The sequence below is a fragment of the Sycon ciliatum genome, chromosome 1 (assembly GCF_964019385.1).
Source record: "Sycon ciliatum chromosome 1, ocSycCili1.1, whole genome shotgun sequence".
Lineage (NCBI taxonomy): Eukaryota > Metazoa > Porifera > Calcarea > Leucosolenida > Sycettidae > Sycon > Sycon ciliatum.
Genome location: NC_088643.1, coordinates 54,345,441 through 54,361,009, shown reverse-complemented (window position 1 = coordinate 54,361,009; position 15,569 = coordinate 54,345,441). Strand labels below are relative to the sequence as shown.

Sequence of the window (15,569 nt, the reverse complement as noted above, 5' to 3'; positions counted from 1 at the left end):
TCACGTACACGGAGATATGCGACTTGGAGAAACTCTTGTTTCAACTCTGTGGTTCCCTGTAAAAGATCCAATCCATAAATATTTGAGTAGCTAAGACGATATGATGAGAGTGCACAGTGAAAGGGTGACAACGGCTCGTACAGGACTCACAACTCAAAACTTGCAGTAAGACCAGACACGATTATCATCATGCTTGAGAAGTGCAGTTGAACACTGCATAATGAAAAATTGCCACTGCAGCCTAGTCAATTTGTCTGTTGTGTAATGACGTTGTTTGTTAGGCTATCTTGTCCACAATATCTGTGGTAAGCTGCTGCTGTTGCTGGTGGTGGTCGGATGCAGTGGGAAATTGACGTCTGCACCTCGCTGCCATCAGCCGCTGCGACGCAGGTTGAAAATCCGATTGATAGCTCAGCGTATTGCGGTAGAAGAATTCTGCTTCCTTGTAGTTTCCCTGGGGCAGGAGCAAGTAAAAGAAGACACGGTGAAAGCAATTCAAGGCATGCGCAGGAAGTGTTCAACCAGGACACTTTATAGGCTATGTTATCGAACAGCCCGGGGCATGGGTGTTCACTAACCAGCACGAACACATACTTCAAAACAACCCCACCCCATGCGGCACTGAGGAGGTCAATGTGCGTGCAGTGGCTCTGCCTGCCGTTGACTGCAGGAGCCTCTCATGCACAGGCCAGCAGGGTATCCGATCAACAACCAGCTACTCCACGCACTATGACAACGGCTTTCCACACTCAAGTGTGTACAACACACCAATGCACAGCACACCGTCCATGCTAGGATATTGAATGCAACAGGCACCCAACATTAATTATCAGGGGTGTAGCACCCGGTCCGGCTCGTACGCCGGACCACGTTTTCACCCGACCACGGCCAAAATTGCCCAGAATGCAGGATTATGCACCCTAATTTCAAATTTTTCACGGCGGAGACCTCTGGACCCCTTCCTGCCGGACCACCTCCAACGGCGGTGCTACGCGCCTGATTATAGGCGGACCTCCCTTAGCGGACACCCCCTAGGCCCTAACAGACACGCCGGCATTCAGGACACAATCAATTTCGTCAGTCCGTATGGTTTCCCAATAAAGTTCTAATGTACTCTGTATATTTACTACTATTTTCGAGCACCTTCCTCGCTATTCCCAGTATTCGGGTCAGGAAAGTGTGGTAGCAGGGGTATGAGGTACGCTACACGTATTGTATTGTGTTCACTGCATCAACTGGCTGGTACAGTCCACACCAAGGCAAGCTCTTACCGTCGCAGCCAAGATATTCGCGATGGTAAAGTGATGTACCACGAAATTCGGTGAGATCTGAAGAAAAATCAAAAACCAGGCATCAATGGAATTGTCAGTTAAAGGTGAGTAACCTCACTATGCACGTGGAGGATGGCGTGTTCTTTGCAGTAGAGAATGCAGCTGCTCGTGGCATTGTATTTGTAACCAACTGGCATGAAGTGGCAAATATGACCGACCCTCGATGGGACAGACCAGCTGCTGGTGTCGCTTCAGATACTGTCACACGAAGGGTTAAACCAGTATCAGAGTGAAACAATCAGTACAGGATACAAAACACTGATGTAGATTACAAAGCAGTCACATGTAGATCTACACTGTAGTCACTAGCATGCACTATGTCACAAACTCGTGATACAGATGTACAGACGTGCACAGGTTTCTTGTCGCATGATGTCTCTGTATGGGTATGGTGATCTTCCCATAATGTACATGCACGCATGCACATACCCGCACGCACACACACACATCAACACACGGACGCACATGCGCACAGCATACATGGTACCAATCCAGCTCACCTCCATCGCCATGCCCATCAGGATCAGAGCGTCACGGAACGAGCGACTCCTAGCCATGACGTTGGCCAAGCTAACCAGACCAATGTCACGGCTGCCCTGCGGTGAGAAGTGCAACGCTTGGCGCAGACAGCGGATGGCCAGGTCTGCTCTGCCCTTCAGTCGCCAGACCAGCCCTGCCAAGTTGTGAAGCACCCAGGATGTTGTGTTCTGGCATTAAAAACAGGACAAAACGGCACAGTGTGGAACCTGATTAGAATGGATGGTCCTCTGTGATTGTACAGTTTTCATGCTGCCAACGCGCCACGTGTACTACTTTCATGCAGCTGATGTCATTTTAAATATTGATACTGGTAGCCTGGGATAGGGCCTGAAAAATAAATAGAGCTTGACAGCTCGGTCATAGGCAAATGGACAGTCCGCCGCCCTGCAAGAGGAGCCATTGTCAAGTCTGCACAGTAATGAGCAGAGCCGCAGCCTATTTGTACATCACCATGACGGGACAGGAGAACAACCGTATTTCCGGAGCATAAGCCGCACTTTAAACACAGCAATTCACCACAAAAAAAGTCAACGTGGCTTCTAGTACAATGGTAAAATTGACTGTGATAAACAGAGTAGATGTCTGTATTTTCATGACAAAAATCTGGGTGCGGCTTACACTCTGGAAACTTGAATATGGTACATGTACAGTAGACTGTAAATGTTTGGACTACATTGTAACGCATGACCAGTCAAGCAGAAGTCTCTATAAATGTTGCCGATGATAGGCATGGCCTGAGTGGGTTTGTTGTGTCCTACCCCAGGTGGGTTCTACTCGGACTCATCCAGCTCGATCACACACACACTCGAGGCCATTACAGATTTCAGTTCGTCTCAAACTCCATATCCGAAAAAGACCCAGCTCACGTGCGAGCATGCGCACTACATACATATGGTCCATGTCCAGGACATGACAATTTCCCCCTCACTAGTTGAGGCGAAGCATCTAGAACTATGCAATAGTAAACATATCAAGATGCAATCACAAAACTCACAACTGCCGAGACATAATATTTCATGATACACTATACACCATATATACACCATAAATATATAGTTATATACAATATCCAGCAGAGTCCAAAATATATCATTAAAACTCCACAGACTAGAGTAGGTCTATATGAACTGTGTGTTCTGAACGTCAATCCTTGAAACGAACTGGTCGAACAGTAGCGCGGGTTGACCGTCGTTCAGCTTGCGGTGACGACGTCTTGCTGTAGCTGGCACGTGAAGTGCTAACCGACGCAGACTCACTAGTACCGGTTGTTGCTGAGACCGGCGCGCCTAGCTCCGCTGCCGTGACACTGGCGTCGTTGTTGCTGAGTGACGGCTGTGACGGAACCTGAGCTGTTAAACTTGCTCCACTCTGCTCAGACGCCCCTGCATCGAACTGAGGGATTTGCCGAGGACGGAGCTGGTTGCGATGGCGTTTCCACATTGCATCACCGACTTGTATCTGATACGTCATCGGACTGAGAACAGCCGTGACCACGGCTGGGGCCCACTTATCTCCTCCTTTGCCGAAATTCAAAGCCAGGACAGCTTGGCCGCACTGAAATTCCGGGGTCCCATTGCCATTCAGCAGATTTCTTCACCAGATTGTACAGAGGTACCATTATTGTTGCGAAATGAGGTATGAACCGTCGCAAGAAATTCGCCGTTCCAATGAATGATTGAAGCTCGTTAACATTCGAAGGAGCCTTAGCGTCCCGCATTGCCTCAATCTTATCCGCTGTAGGAGCCACACCAGCACTAGAAATCGTGTGACCCAGGTAGGAAATCTCATCCATCATGAAATGAAACTTACTGGGATTAAGCTTCATCCCGACCTCCTGTAGGCGACGTAGTACCCTGATCAGGTTGTTGTGGTGTTCATCCTCATCCTTCCCAGTAATCAGGATATCATCCACATAGACGATGCACCCAGGCAGATCTGCCAATATGGATTCCATTGTGCGTTGGAAAATTGCCACTGCCGAGTGAATGCCAAACGGCAATCTCACGTATTCATACAACCCCTTGTGAGTAGAGATAGTCGTGTACGGCCGAGAAGCTGGATCAAGCTCCAGTTGGTGATAGGCTTGGGAGAGATCCAATTTGGTGAATTTATCTCCTCCCGACAATTTCGCTAACATTTCCTCAATAGTAGGTAGCGGGTAGTGCTCCAAATCAGACTTGGCATTGATTGAGCGAGAGTAATCAGCACAAATTCGGATACTACCATCCGATTTCAGTACTGGCACAGTAGGCGATGCCCATTTGGAGTGCTCAACTTTGCGAATAACTCCCTCTGCTTCCAATTTCTCCAAAGCCTCCTCGTACTTCTCCGTGATAGAAAACGGTACGGGACGCGCCTTGTGGAAAATTGGATCAGAATCATCCACTCTCAGGGTGATTTGAGCCGACCTCAGCTTGCCAACCTGAGTCGTATCGAACAGCTCCTCAAATTCCTCAATGAGAGCTCTCCTCCTACCATCCATTTGAACATGATTGACATTGACAATCTGTTTCCACGGTAGAGTAAATTGGGACAACATATCCCTGCCCAACAATGACGGACCACCATTATCCACCACACGGAGTAGTGTTGGTTTCTCCACACCATCAATGCTGACATTGAACTTCCCTTCACCAATACATTTGATTTCTGCCCCAGAAAAACCGGTCATGCGTACACTCGGTTTGGTTAAATTTGTACGAGACATCCCAAGTGACTCAAAATCATGGACAGAAATGATTGAAATGCCACTGCCCGTGTCGATTTCCATTACAACAGGAACATCATTCACAGCAATTTCCAATTTGTAGGAGGGCACAGATTTGCTCTTCAATTCGCCCTGATCCGAAATGTGGAACATTGGCATGCACTCAAGATCAGCAGATTCATGCTCACCTGCGTCATCAGTCACAACATTGTGCACCGACGCGCCTGACGTAGATTTCTGCCGACAAACACGCTCCAAGTGCCCCTTCCTGTGGCAGTGACGACACTCAGTGGCCTTGTGTTTGCACTTATCCGCCAAGTGTTGAGTAGACCCACAGCGGTAGCACAATCTCTGCTCTCGAGATTGATGAGATTGACGAGAAACACCAGACTGCGCCTGCGAACGCGATTCCACTGGCCGGTGATTCACCTTGTGCACTTCCTGCTGAGAGCTAGAGGTCAGCTGCACGGCCGCGCGCGCAGCCGATTCCTGCGTCAAAGCTAGTTTGACGATGTCATTGAACGACTGTGCCGAAGTATCTTCTTTCGTCAATAAGAAATTTCGAGTGGATGAGCTGCTCAAGCCAGCAATAAACTGGTCTCGAAGCGCTCGATCGAGGTGATCAGCAAACTCACACCTCACAGCCAATCTCTTCAGACGAATGATGAAATCCGCAGTCGACTCATTTTCCTTCTGCTTCAACTGATGGAAATTGAACGTCGCCGAAACTTGCGAAATTGCAGGTTGAAAATACTTCCTCAAAAGATCGCAAATCTCCGACAGTTTCTTGTCAGCTACTTTCGCTGGCAGACAGAGGCTCCTCAAAATCGAGTAGACTTCCGCAGACAGCAAACTCACTAATACAGCCTTCCTTTTCTTGCTGGCAGCCAACTTGTCTGCAGCATTGGCCGAAGCAGCCACGGTTCCAATATCATTGGCAAAGAAATAGAATTCAAGTCTTTCCTCAAACTCTTCAAAGTCGCCGCCGGTAAACGGCTGAAGCGATGATATCCGAGCCATATCTTCGTCGCCAGTTGTTGTGTCCTACCCCAGGTGGGTTCTACTCGGACTCATCCAGCTCGATCACACACACACTCGAGGCCATTACAGATTTCAGTTCGTCTCAAACTCCATATCCGAAAAAGACCCAGCTCACGTGCGAGCATGCGCACTACATACATATGGTCCATGTCCAGGACATGACAGGGTTCCATGTGAAATTCAACCAGATGCACAACCTCGATCCAACAACGGTTTAGTCAAATACAGGTCCTCCCTCGTTAGGGGCCGTCCGTAAATATCGATGTTTTTTTAGAGACGATATTGGTGCGTCTGGGGGGGAGGGGGTTTGAGCCATGTGCGTCTTTTCGAGCATCAGAAAAATATCGATGTAAATATCTGAAGTTTCGCCGATCCCTGCACGCGATCCCTGCACGCGGACGTCTAAATGGCTATACAAGAAATGTGAAACCAGCTTCCGTTCGCGGAGCTAAAACTCGCGACACGAGAACAAAATCAAAAATTGGAAGCTGTACGCCCATGGCGAATTTCAAGAGCAAAAGAATGAGCTATTGATTGTGGAAATCGGCCGAACGATGCCTGCAGGAGACCTTTTTCAAGACGTAGAGGCAGTGCGAACAAACACGGACGAACTCCACAAGAATTTCCAGTCTTCACTGCCTGAACAAGGATTTGAAAAAATTCAAGCCCGAGCGTAGCCGCTTTGTCTACACCAGCACACGATGGCTGTGAGCACTGCAGCGCCAACCCGGTTCGCTCCCCCCAGGCGATGCAGCTATTGCGTGAGTGCGGCGGGATTTTCACGCCTACACCGGACCCTCAACATCCTGGGCACTTCATGAGCATCCAAAAATATTGATTCCATGATCTAGATGTACATGTGCGTCTTCTGGGGGGAGGGAGGGGGGTCAAGGGAGAGAAGCACCAATATCGTCTCTAAAAAAACATCGATATTTACGGACGGCCCCTTAGTAGATAATCTCTGGGCCATCGAAAAAGTTATCTTATAACGAGACTTATCTTGTAGCAGGACTTGCAGCTAAAGGTGAAATAGGCACTACTTCGTACTTACCGGGGCTACCCTCGATACAACATAAATTATCGATGCTTCAACTCGTTATAAGATAATTGAAAATCTCCAACAGAACTCTTCCTTGGATGCAAAGGATCGTCCATATTCACGAATACATAGACATCATACGTTTCCTCGTTCTTCTTTATCCTACATGTTTTGGCCTTGGTCCTGCATGGTCAATATTATCTTATACTGAGGGTTTGGCACTCCAGGGACCTGGGCAAAGGGTCGTTATAACGGATTTTATGTACTAACGGATTATGTTGTAACCGGACATGTAAACAGTTGTATAGACCACGTTTCGCCAGGGGATTTCAGATTTCTATTTACTAACGGGGTTTATGTACTAACCGGACTCGTTATAATGAGGGAAGACCTGTAATACTATCAAATATTGATTGTCGAGTAAACTGTAGGAGGATGGAGGTTGACTGTAGTCATACTAGTAGTAAAACTGTGTAGTATTCACTAATAGAGGGAAAGACGCAAACGGGAAAAGTCTGAAGAAAAAACTGAGTGTCACCGGCACCAGGACTCGAACCAGGGACACTCGCTTGTAACTGCGTAGTACTAGTAGAGTGCGTTGTCGTTCACTGTTCACTTCATTGCGCCGTCAGGTCGGCCGGTAGCTCTGAGCTTGGCTGGCGAGACCTAAAAAAGGTTGAAGCAGCTAGCTATCCTGAGATATAGCAGCTGTTCCTAAGGCACAGTTGTGATTTAGAGTGACAAAGCGATCACGCTCGGCACTGTACACGTGACACAGCCAGGTTACCTACCAATTGTAACGCATCGTCGATACGCCCAGCAAGCGATGACAAGGAGAACATCTGGCCGCCAATTCCAAACATAACCTGGGCACACAGAATAAGTGATACACAGTACCAAATTTAGTTTACAGGAACAACAATCTGCTATAACAACAACTGAAATATGCATCTGACCTGTCTGTTATGATCAGTTCTCGTATGCATTGACTCCATCATGATCCCAAACACAACACTCGGACATATTTGCATCATGAGTGCCAAGTTAGCACCATATTATGAATTGCCTGGTATGGTATCCTTTACTGAGCAGCTAGCTGCTCTTCTTAGCATGTGCCGGTGTTCCCTCCGGCTTCGTAGCAGGAAGATGCAGGGGAGGGACACATTTGTCCCTCACCCCCTTCCCCCACCTACCATTCCCGGCCCTATGCAAAGGCAATAAAAACTGGTTCTGAATCCACGCCATTGTTGTGGTCACTGCCAGACTGGCCAGGGCTACATGTACTTCACAAAGTTTCCCACAAGCCAGCATTCATCAATTGAAAGCCAGACGTCTACAGTGTTCACACATGCAATGCATGTCACACACAGTTCAGCTGCAGTCCTCCTACCTGAGATAGTCCTGGTTCAGATAAGTTGACATGCTCAAACCTTTCAGTGTCTTGTACACCCTGCAATAACATGAACACATACACACACGTGCGCACGCGCACGCGCATACACACACACACGCACACACACACACACGCATCAAACTAACTGTTAGCATCGCTAAACACTATATTAAAGCCACACCGTTTTTTTATGTATGTTTCGCGTCCCCCGCGCGCGTGTATTTCACAGCCAGAGTTCCAAAAAAACAAAAAACAAAACAAAACTGGAACACGATTTTTTTAAACTATTATGTGGGCATCATTTGTTCTATTTATCGCATGATTGTATTCAACTCACATACATGTACATGTACATGTGTGTGTAAGCTGGGCCGCAAGTCACGCAAGCTGATTATCATCATCCCGCCTGCGTTTGGACCACAAGCATGGCAGAGGCGTGGCTTTCCGTGGCATCCAGCTGATAATGCTGACACAGTTTGGCCAGTTGTTACCAATCAGTAGAGATTGCATGCGCAATAAACGTCTTTGCGGCATTCATTGTATTCACTTTTGGAATGAATACACTCATGTATTCATGTATGCATGTGTGAATTAATATAAATTTAACATTGCCGGGTCTTTAGCTCCACTGTACACAATTGCAATGCACGTACTGTACGAGTACACGTTTTTTTGGATGGCTTTTTTCATGTTTTTCGCCCTTCCTCGTTGATTTCATCGAATAAGGTGACGCAAAACATAGAAAAAAAGGTGTGGCCTAACCAAAAGCGATGACACAGTTCCCCTGCGCATGCTTTTACATGCACTTGTACTTGCTCACTGCCATAACTGGTCGTGGGACTCAAAAGGAATCCTGGAAAGATGACTCAATTGGCTATTGAACCGCCCAACGGCCGACACCCCCTGAAATCCCCAACCTATGGGTGGACTTGGAAATGATCCCACTTATGGGCTCACCACACCTCAGTAAGTGGGCGAGGACAAAGGGTCAATGTACGTGAGAATACCATCGGGGACACTGTGCATGAGTGTGTCATGCATGCACAGAACACTGGTAAGTTGTTAGTGTTGCAGGACTGATCACGCACTGCTGTTCTGATCATAAATTGATAAGAGCCATGCAAGTGATCATGACATGATGCCGGCCCGCAAAGAGAATACACACAGTACCAGTACCTGAAGGTGATCCATCATGTGCAAACTGAATTTCGCAACCTCTGGACATATGGGAAACGGCTCCTTTCGTCTCTTCTTGCCATCCGTTTCTGGCGTAGAGAGATCAATGTGGTCACCGATTCTGCAGCATTAACAAATAAAAACACACGCGTCCGTGCAGACTTCAGCAGTAGACAAATGCTCGCACTGCATGTACAAAGGAGATCAGGCTTTTAGTATCTCAAGTTTCAGCCATGATTTGCGGCTTTACCGTTTCACGTGGCATGCTGCTAGGTACATGTAATATAACTACAGTGCTGGCAACTGAAATCCAACCCCCCGGGCGGCGCGGTGACCCCCTGGGCGGCGCGCCGCCCTGGGGGTCGGATTTCAGTTGCCAGCACTGTATATGCAAAATCACCTGTTTGGGGCAAACCTCTCTCTTAATCCGAACAATGTCACCACAGCCACCACTACTATGGTCTTAGTTTAGATGCTGCATGATTCAAAAAAGAATACTAGTATCTCCAAACCTTTGCCCTTGCCTATCTACGTGAAGTAACTTGATTATCCCATAGAACTCGGTGCCACCCGGCATTCACTCATCTTGGGCACCCTGTAAGCAGACATTAGAGGGTCTGTTGGGAATGCCCAAGTAAAATAATAAAATACAATACAAAAAATACACCTGGATAAGCTGACGGTTGTCGTGCACAAACCTACCACTGTACCACTGTACCACTGTACCACTGTACCACTGTACCACTGTACCACTGTACCACTGTACCACTGTACCACTGTACCACTGTACCACTGTACCACTGTACCACTGTACCACTGTACCACTGTACCACTGTACCACTGTACTGGCTAGGTTAGAAGCACTACATGTACATGTACAGTCTAGTGTTCTCCCGGCATGTGTCAAAACCCACTGTAAGCCAAGTTACCATCAGAACAAGTTTCATTAAGAATGTTTCTCTTGCGACCCCCTTGTGTCATGACTGCTGCATAGCATGATATCTTCACAGTTTATCAACCTCTTTAAAATACCCAGAGTGTCCAGAACTGATTCATCCAGGCCATGATCCGTTGCATACATGAAGCTTAGCTTCACTGTCACCATGGTCACTGTCACCATGGTCACTGTAACCATGGTCACTGTCACCATGCATGACATGCGTGGTTTTCCGCTCTTACTAGTCTGGTGATCTAGTTCCGTCCCAGGATCACACTCATGCCCCAATGAGTGTGATCTAGTCCTGCCCCAATGAGTGTGATCTAGTCCTGCCCCAATGAGTGTGATCTAGTCCTGCCCCAATGAGTGTGATCTAGTCCTGCCCAAATGAGTGTGATCTAGTCCTGCCCCAATGAGTGTGATCTAGTCCTGCCCCCAATGAGTGTGATCTAGTCCTGTCCCAATGAGTGTCGAATGACACTGTGAGGACTGAATGCATACGCGTCGGCTGTCAGCGCCCTATTTTGGGTTGTCTTCACAAGCGGAGGAGCTGTTGCTTTGAGTTGTTCTTTTGGACAGAAGAAGTTGTTTATCACATGTCACATGAGTGTGAACACAGAGAGACAACAAACTACTTTGGAAGTACTCACATAATCTTCTTGACTTCCACAGACAACCAGGTGCTAGTAAGTTCTCGGAGGTTCAGACCTTCAACTTGCTTGCAGGCTTCCTTGGTAACCTTGGGCAAAGGAACTTTGGTGCGGTAGGTTTTCGGGTGTGACTTTGACAGGATAGCTGCGTCATCTCCTTTGGCGGCTGCTTCATCATTTTGCTTGAGTGTAGTTTTGGAACTAATACTTGGTGCAGGTGGACCTCGCATCAATTCATCAATCCTCTGCTGATCCTTCGCCAGCATCTCTCGTATCTATACAGAGGTATAATGGCACATAGAAAGCATACGCCAAGGCGGCGTCATTGATGTGCTTGCATGATTTAGCCAGTACGGTTAGCAACAGGCTTTTAGCCGAGAAGCCGAGGCGAATGGTGTGGGAGGTACACTTTCAGTAAGCTTAGGACATGTCTTAAACTGTCTTACTAGTGCAGTAGTCACTACACATAACAAACCTAGAGCTGAGCACAATACAACACATTGTACACTGTCATCCACGTTCACTGGCGCATAATACCTCAGCTAGGATCTTGGTTCGCTCTTGATGAACAGCGGCAAGGCGTTTCAGCGACGTACTGACAACGCTATTCGGCAACTCGTTGAAGTAGCGCTTCATCACCGACACATTCCTGTGCACGATCTCCGGCAACTCCGGGCTGGCAAGATTGAGTGACACTTGCGAGATGACATCGTATTTACGGCGTAGTGGTGAGTCTGAAGAGTTCACAAGGGAAATTCAGGCATACACGGTATTCACAAAAGAGTGACTAGCAACTAAACCAAACTACGCACTGCACCATCTACACAAAGTCCGGTAAGTAACTAGTTGTGTCTCTTCTTAGCCAGGCCAGCCCGCCAGCACTGCCACAGTGTGCAGTAAAAGGCAAATGTGACTTTGCACAAATCGTCTCACGCTTCAAACGGCCCCTTGGGCTAAACAACACGTACCCGATAATTCACATTTCGTCAAGGTGCACGACGGAACTACATTTTTCCTGAACGCAGCATTGACGATGTTCTGTGGCACTTCCCTCCGTGCGTAGCATTCATCATAGCGAACGGCAAGGCAAGCAGCTTCGAGCTGAGGCTGCCGGGTGCACACGTACGAGTGGTGAAGCTTGGCCTGGAAGAACTCGCCATTGGATGCCAAAGCATTTCCCAAGGCAAGGTGTATCAATGGCTGTATTGAGAGAAGCAAACAAAAGAAAGTGCACGATTAGATGATTCGTTGAATACTATACGAAGAATTCTTTCCTCCATGTCTAGAAAAAAGACTGACTTAAGATCAGTACCTCTCTGCATGTCGGTACAACCTGCTCCTACATTCGTACACGGTTCTTGGTTGGAGGAAAGCAAATCAGCACACGAAGCACAGAGGCCATATCGTTTTGACTAGGCCTGACCGCCAAAGTGCAGGTAATTATATAAGGATTTTGAAGGGCACGTGCCCAAGTGACTTGCGCATGCGTGCAGGTTGGGCCAGCTCGCTGGGTCGGCTGCTAACTTGCGTTTGCATTTTTGCCGTTCACGCTATTTTCGGCGGTAGGCCTGCACCGTTTTTTGTGTGTGTAGACATGGCATTTTACAGTTCACGCGCTAGATCCAACGGTACTCGTACCCCAAACCCAAAATACCGTCGGTTTGGTACCGTTTCGACGATAGAAAGCTCTTAGACATGGTTAGCATTTTACCGTTCACGCTATTTTCAACGATCGGCGTGTACAGTGGTGTAGAGGGCGAGTCTACTGTTTTTTGTGTGTTTTCGAGACACGGTTAGCAGTTCGGCTTCTGAGTCCTCACTCCTGACGCAACGATAGACGTGTGAGGTAACCCTAGTTGGAATCTTACCGTTTCGTTCTCCCGCTAAAAAGAGCTTTCTATCGTCGAAACGGTGCTGATAGGCTATGAAGTAACTGCATTCGCAGGTTACGACACAATGTTACCATAAGTTCCGGATAATGCTACCTAGACGTAGCTGCATAACCTCTACCCAGCGACGCTGCCAGCGACCTTTTCATCCTGTCTAGTATGAAACTCCTCATCCAGTGTCATAACGTTAACCCTGTCAGTGAAACATGATCCAATCCACTACAACACACGCGTCGAATACAGACTGAACCGACGATGCATACCTGCTCGGGGTGGGTGCCCAACGCAGCTCTCAGCAAGACGACAGCATCGGCCATTTGCCCGGTACGATGTAGGATCTCGGCCATGCCTAGCAAGGGCACATCGCGGGCGACGAACGGTGCAAAGTGAACGGCACGGCGCATGCACTCCAAAGCGTGGAACGGATTGCCCACCACACGGAAGAAGAGTCCAGCAATGTGAAATAGCGCCCAGTGAGCAGGCTGTGCAGACTGTAAAGCCACACAGCGAAGCACAGGAAACATAACATTCTCATGATGAATATATTATCCACATAGGAGAATCAATTCAACACGGTGACAGGTAGCATGCTGTCTCCATGACAATACTAAGATTGAACCGAAATTATGTTTAGCAATTCACGTACCACGGCTGCAACAACCTCAGAATGGCTACAACCGCACACAGAATATTCCTGACTATTGACAAGTCTTATCGTATTAATCATATTTTACATCAGCAAAATGAACAAGCATGACTACCTTCTTGCAGTGGCTTGATAAAACCAGTCAGAAGTCCAGGTTTCACACAGCCGGGCGATGGCAATGATCTTACCATTTCAAAAGCAGTGGTAAGTCGTTGTCCAATCTCCTCCAGCGTGTCCTCAGGATCCACTAAACTAGCCACCAGCTAAACATAGAGACAAGGCACCACAGGACAGTGCAGCCGGCTTTACACAGATTCATTCCTATCCACGCAATGTCGGCCAGGTCCTAATCAGAGCAACTAACATCTAAGTAGTCACACTGACTTTTCTATATTGTCAGGGAGCAAAATTCTGATTTGGGAAAGAGGATACTTGCAGTACAATCACCTTGGAATATACTATAGAAACAGCTTAAGTACATAGTAGAGGTAGAGAATATTACACTGAACTTTTTAAGAATGACATCATCCCCACGATAAGACAGAGAAGAAAAAGGCACAAAGAAAGAGAAGAAGGGACACAGGCAACTGGCTATCCGTAGGGAATACCACCCACAGTTCAGCTCACACCCCGGACAGTTCTGCTTACATTGTTTAACGCCGGTTCAGGGACCATGGGCAACTGGTCACGATACTGTATACCCAGGAGATGATCAAACGCTTTCATACTGTGCGGCAGTGCGGCGTAGTGCACACAGATTGGTGGCATCCATGGGTTGGGATGGAGGTGACTAGGAGGCAGGCCGACAGCAAGTAGCTCGGACACACTGCACAATGCCGCAGAGAAAATGTATTCCAAAAACACGTGTACACATTGACTAACACAAAGCAGACTTGAAGCTCAAGATTACACAAGCCGCCTCCAGCAGAATAAAACAAACTTCAGCTCCTTAGGTTAAGCCTTCGGCTAGCAGCAAACTACATGTACTACTAGTCACTGCACAGCACAGTCCGTAAGTGCTGCATGCCTTGCTCTAACACCGGCCGAACACATGCACTGATCTACACTGTACACTGTACAGTGTACAGTGTACACTGTACACTGTCCCGCTACACAGTGACAAAGGCAGTTCTTCCAGACAGTTCTAACTCAGTCTAAGCAGGGGCAGACTACTTTCATCCGGCACATCCAAAAACAGACTAGTATTGCAGCATAAAAGAACCGAAAGAGCCAAAAGATACGACGACAACCAACTGCTACTGTGGGTGAAGGTGATCTTTACGTGGGTAGTACTGTACTTGCGGTGTGACGAGATGGCGGGGCCAATGAATGAATGGAGGTGTGATAACAACACCAATGGTAGTGTCATGTCCACGCAGGTGTCAAATGTATACTCCGCAATCATTCGTTTCAGCTAGTACTGACACATTCAACACTCAGAGAGTGTGCCGACGACTTTGCACCCAGACTGAGCGGATATACTCACTTAACACCGCGTGCTTCCGGAGGCAAATACACTGCAGGGAAGTGATCCCAGGGAGGTGTTGCTGGCAGCACCTCACACTCCTCCTGCGTCACTTCTGGTGCTCCGTACACTGGCATCCGCGTGTCCTTATCGTGCCTTAGCACCTCTTCTTGAGGCATAGCATTACGCAAGGGCAGGAGCTGAATCTATGGAGGAGAGACAGACACACAACAAACTTTGGCCTCAGAGGAGAGAAAAAGCCAGACATACAATGTAGCACCACAGGGCTTGGTTTTCAGACTATTCGAGGGGCGTAGGTCAGACAGGGGAGCCGGGGTTTTTGGTAACTCTGTGACCTCACAGAACACCTTTAAAACTTTCTGAAGATACCTGTTGCCCCGGTATATGTGGTGCCTCGTTAGCTGGTGTCAAAGTCAGGAATCAGAAAAGTGTTCCGCGGCCTTCTGACTGATGTACATATAAAGTAGTACATGATTGCACCCATCTCACCATAGCTCTTCAGTTGTTCTCAGGTGGGTGGTCAGTATTCATCAATCACCTTTCAAGCCAGAGATTTCGACCGGATGTGAGACGATAATGTTAGGCAGGGGACTAATTTCAGGCAATACGGTGCGCATGATTGCGGAGAATAGCTTGACGCAGGGCAGGGCTACAAGGCACTGTCAGTGTACTGAGAATATCCTACAGCATTTTTGTTAGGAGGAGTACTGATCTGCACTGCACATTGGCATCAA

At 47.8% G+C, this 15,569-nt stretch overlaps 1 protein-coding gene across 2 annotated transcripts in view; it reads right to left on the bottom strand.

The window, feature by feature from the left end:
- Positions 1-17: 17 nt before the first annotated feature.
- The window catches only part of LOC135831073 (tetratricopeptide repeat protein 17-like), a 25,957-nt gene continuing 10,405 nt past the window's right edge, over positions 18-15,569 (bottom strand). For both annotated transcript variants that reach the window (XM_065343325.1, XM_065343327.1), the window contains 13 exons: positions 14,836-15,020; positions 13,998-14,175; positions 13,538-13,612; positions 12,967-13,194; positions 11,783-12,014; positions 11,352-11,548; positions 10,815-11,089; positions 9,228-9,348; positions 8,049-8,108; positions 7,450-7,524; positions 1,832-2,038; positions 1,272-1,328; positions 18-454 (listed from right to left, as the gene is read on the bottom strand). In XM_065343325.1, coding sequence (XP_065199397.1) covers positions 278-454; positions 1,272-1,328; positions 1,832-2,038; positions 7,450-7,524; positions 8,049-8,108; positions 9,228-9,348; positions 10,815-11,089; positions 11,352-11,548; positions 11,783-12,014; positions 12,967-13,194; positions 13,538-13,612; positions 13,998-14,175; positions 14,836-15,020 — 2,067 coding nt within the window. In that variant the 3' untranslated portion in view covers positions 18-277. The remainder of the gene's footprint in view (positions 455-1,271; positions 1,329-1,831; positions 2,039-7,449; positions 7,525-8,048; positions 8,109-9,227; positions 9,349-10,814; positions 11,090-11,351; positions 11,549-11,782; positions 12,015-12,966; positions 13,195-13,537; positions 13,613-13,997; positions 14,176-14,835; positions 15,021-15,569) is intronic.